The sequence below is a fragment of the Hipposideros armiger genome, unplaced genomic scaffold (assembly GCF_001890085.2).
Source record: "Hipposideros armiger isolate ML-2016 unplaced genomic scaffold, ASM189008v1 scaffold_1417, whole genome shotgun sequence".
Taxonomy (NCBI): Eukaryota; Metazoa; Chordata; class Mammalia; order Chiroptera; family Hipposideridae; genus Hipposideros; species Hipposideros armiger.
In genome coordinates, this window is record NW_017732767.1 from 44,479 (window position 1) to 47,752 (window position 3,274).

At 45.4% G+C, this 3,274-nt stretch overlaps 1 protein-coding gene across 1 annotated transcript in view; it reads right to left on the bottom strand.

Moving 5' to 3' along the window:
* The window catches only part of LOC109377481 (zinc finger protein 525-like), a 20,066-nt gene extending 18,691 nt beyond the window's left edge, over window positions 1-1,375 (bottom strand). The window contains exons 1-2 of the mRNA XM_019633842.1: window positions 1,101-1,375; window positions 664-888 (exon numbers count right to left, since the gene is read on the bottom strand). Of these exons, the coding sequence (XP_019489387.1) occupies window positions 664-678 (15 nt within the window). The 5' untranslated portion in view covers window positions 679-888; window positions 1,101-1,375. The remainder of the gene's footprint in view (window positions 1-663; window positions 889-1,100) is intronic.
* Between the last annotated feature and the right edge of the window lie 1,899 nt (window positions 1,376-3,274).

Below are 3,274 nucleotides of genomic sequence, written 5' to 3' on the forward strand. Positions count from 1 at the left end.
AATGAAAATTTACAGGAACAAGCCTCCACTCCAAAAGCCAATTATCTCTAGTAAAGAAAGCTGAGGGCCTTCATTTTCCAAAGTAGAGAAACTAAGAAGAAAACGGAGTTTCCAGATGAAATGTGATGGTTTTTGCGCATTATATATAAGTCCCTCCAGACCTTTATTAATGATAAAGAAAAAAATGTTAACCTTATAGTGAAGACAGGACCTCAACCAAGTGAAAATCAGGTGGAAGGAACAAATGGGAGAAGCACACGGAAGGACACACCATCACTGCTGTGATATTATTGGCACAAATGAACAAATAAGGAAATCATAATCTAAATCTGATCATAAAAACATTAGTTTTATGCAAATTTCAATGCACATATAGCTCCCCAGTTCTGTGACTCTAATAGTGCATTTAAACAGTATGTCTTTCTTACCAATCCAGTGAGTAAGTCGCTTCCAATTACACTTTTTTTCCCCCTCAGAACTTTTGGACTATTCTGAGCACTGAGGCCATCCTGGGTTGTCATGCATGTTCTTATCCGTTTTACAGCCCTGATGCTGCAGTCACAGGACACACACCTACACCTCCCTTCTTCAGGACACCAAGCATCTGACCCTGCCCTATAGGGAAAAGCAGACATAACATGTGACCCGGGACAGAACACTTACCTGAGAAGTAGCCATTTCGTCCTCGTCCTCCTCCTACTCTGGGTTGTTTCCTCAGGAGACTTTCTGGGGAGAAATCACGTCTGCATCATGAGAATGTGCCTTCAACGGCTTCGGCACAGGTCCTTCGTCTGCTTCCTCCAAACTGACAGGCAGAAGGACGTAGAAATGCTGAGAAAGTTGCCGTCTCTTGTCCTTTGTCACAGGACAGTCAGCGACAAGGAGCTCCTAAGTGAAGACAGAACTGTGAGTTTTTTCTTTCCTGTCTTCACGTGCCCTCCACTTACACAGACGTCTACAAATTCCCACAGCAATGAGAATGTGGGCTGCACTTCTGACCCCACAAACCCAACATAGCACCCCGCTACCTCCCCTTGACCAAAGCCTGCTCTCACTCTCAGAACTGTGTCCAGGAGCTCCCAGCTAATCCCTGGCCTCACCTGAGAGTCACATGAACACCTCACTTAAACAACAATGATGCTCTCACCCAGCTCCCCAGGGGAGGGCACAGGTGACAGCACTCCTTGAAATTCCCATGAGACCTAGGAGGAACCCAGATGAGAACTTTTATCATTAATGGGCATGCAGGTCTCTGGGGTGATCAGGACCCACTCTAAGGAGTTATGGTTCTGCAGGTCTGCAGGGGGACCCAGGAAATGGCATCTTTAAGTCTCTCTGGGGGTGCTGACCTGCTCCCCAGACCTGTTTCCTGTCACTGGGCTACAGATCTCACACTCCCCACACCTGAGACCTGGAGTGTGAGGGGTTGGGGAGGAACTTCTACAAGGGCCGGCTACCTGGGTGGATTTCCTTCCTCTTTTCCTGGAAATCACAGAGAATTAGTTAAAAACTATAAAATAATGAACACACATTTTGGTAATGAAAACTTTAAAAAAGGGTTAGCTATGGAAATATGCTGATCAAATTACTTCACAGGGAAGAGATGAGCTGCATGGGAGCCGAGTTTTAGGTCCATCCGGTCCATCCTTCCACATTTTCAGAGAATAGACAAGAGGGACTTGAGGAATCAGCTACTTGGTAGGTCCCAGCTCACTAATTTAACAAATCATGTAAACGGAAGACAAAAGCTGCTGAATATCAGCCTAACTCACCAAACTAGGTTCTCACCGCAGACATCCTCACCAAATGCACACTGAAGTAGCTTAATATTATTAATAAGTACCAGTGGATGTTTCAACATGATAAAGAGTAGAAAGAATGCTGGGCTTCTCTCTAAACCAGACACAATGTTATCAGAAGGGAAATCCTTTTGAATTTTTTTTTTTTACTGTAATTACTTCTAGGGTCAAAGTTTAAAAGAAAATTTAGACTACCTCATATTTAGAAAAAAATGATAAGAGCTGGTAATGTCACCAAAGTTTATATCATAACTTAATGACTATTTACAAAATAGCAGAAATTCTTCAGACTAAGATTTATCTCAATTTGCTTTTTATAAAAACAATGGAGCGAGGTAGTAAGAAAAAAGTAAATTCCATGTAAAAGAAAGAAGGACACAACACTTTTCATATTCCTTGAAAAGGCATCACGTGGTGACAGACTCAGTCATTTCTTGTCCCAGGTCACATCCCTCATGCCATCCCAGGAATGAGAAGGGACCCATGACTGACTGACACAGGTCTCTCCCCTTCCGCTGCATGAGGGTTGCACATGGAAACCATATGGTCATGAAATTAATTATTAAATGCAGTCTTATTAAACTGGAGTTTTGTAATTCTCATTCTCCTCTGTGTGACGAAAATGCAGCAAGTGTTAAATTGACTATAAAGCCAAAAATCAATATATCATGACTTCATCACCCACATCCCACCCGCTCATCACTCAGGCAGGCAGGGGCTCCCCTTCTTCCTCTGATACTATATATTCCTGTCTATGGATCTGTGTGTCCCTCTTGTCCTGAATTCTCTCCACTTCTGTCCTCTCCTATCTCCCTCTCCCCTCCCGATTTCTCCCCTTCTCTCTATTCACTTCCCTGCATTTGTTCTGCAAAACTCTTGAAAGCTTTCATCTTCAGTTTCTCCTTCTCCCTAATCTTTCTGATTGGTCCCCATCTTTCTCCCGTGATGCTTCCCCCATGACACTCTTTCCTGTTACACTTCTGTGACCCCACTCACTGACACCCCCAGCTTAGCTCAGTGCCGTTTCTCCCTCTGCTGTCACCCACCTCCCCTCCTTTCTGTTCCTGCACTCCGCTCCCCCAGCTCTTCTCCTAACCCCTCTCTCCGTCTGAAATTCCCTGTCCTTTGTTGCTCCCACTTCCGCTAACCAGGGTCCCCTCACCCTTTTGGCTCCCCTTCATCTCTGGAGCTCCTCCCTTCTCTCTATATTTCTACATTTTCTTTCTCCTCTGGCTACTTCCCCGAGTTACTCGCTGTCTTACCCGTCGCTTTACAAGTCTCTCCCACATCCTCTGTTTTCCCGCCTCTTTACGGACCCCGCACTGATCTTCCTGTCCTCTCACCTGTCTATTCCTCTCATTCTGTCTCCTTCTCGGGACCCCCTCACACCCCAGTTCTGCCGATTTCCTGGCCTGCCCTTCACAGTCACCGCTTCCACAAAGCCCCTCCCCGCGTGAGGGGTGACCTGGTGACAC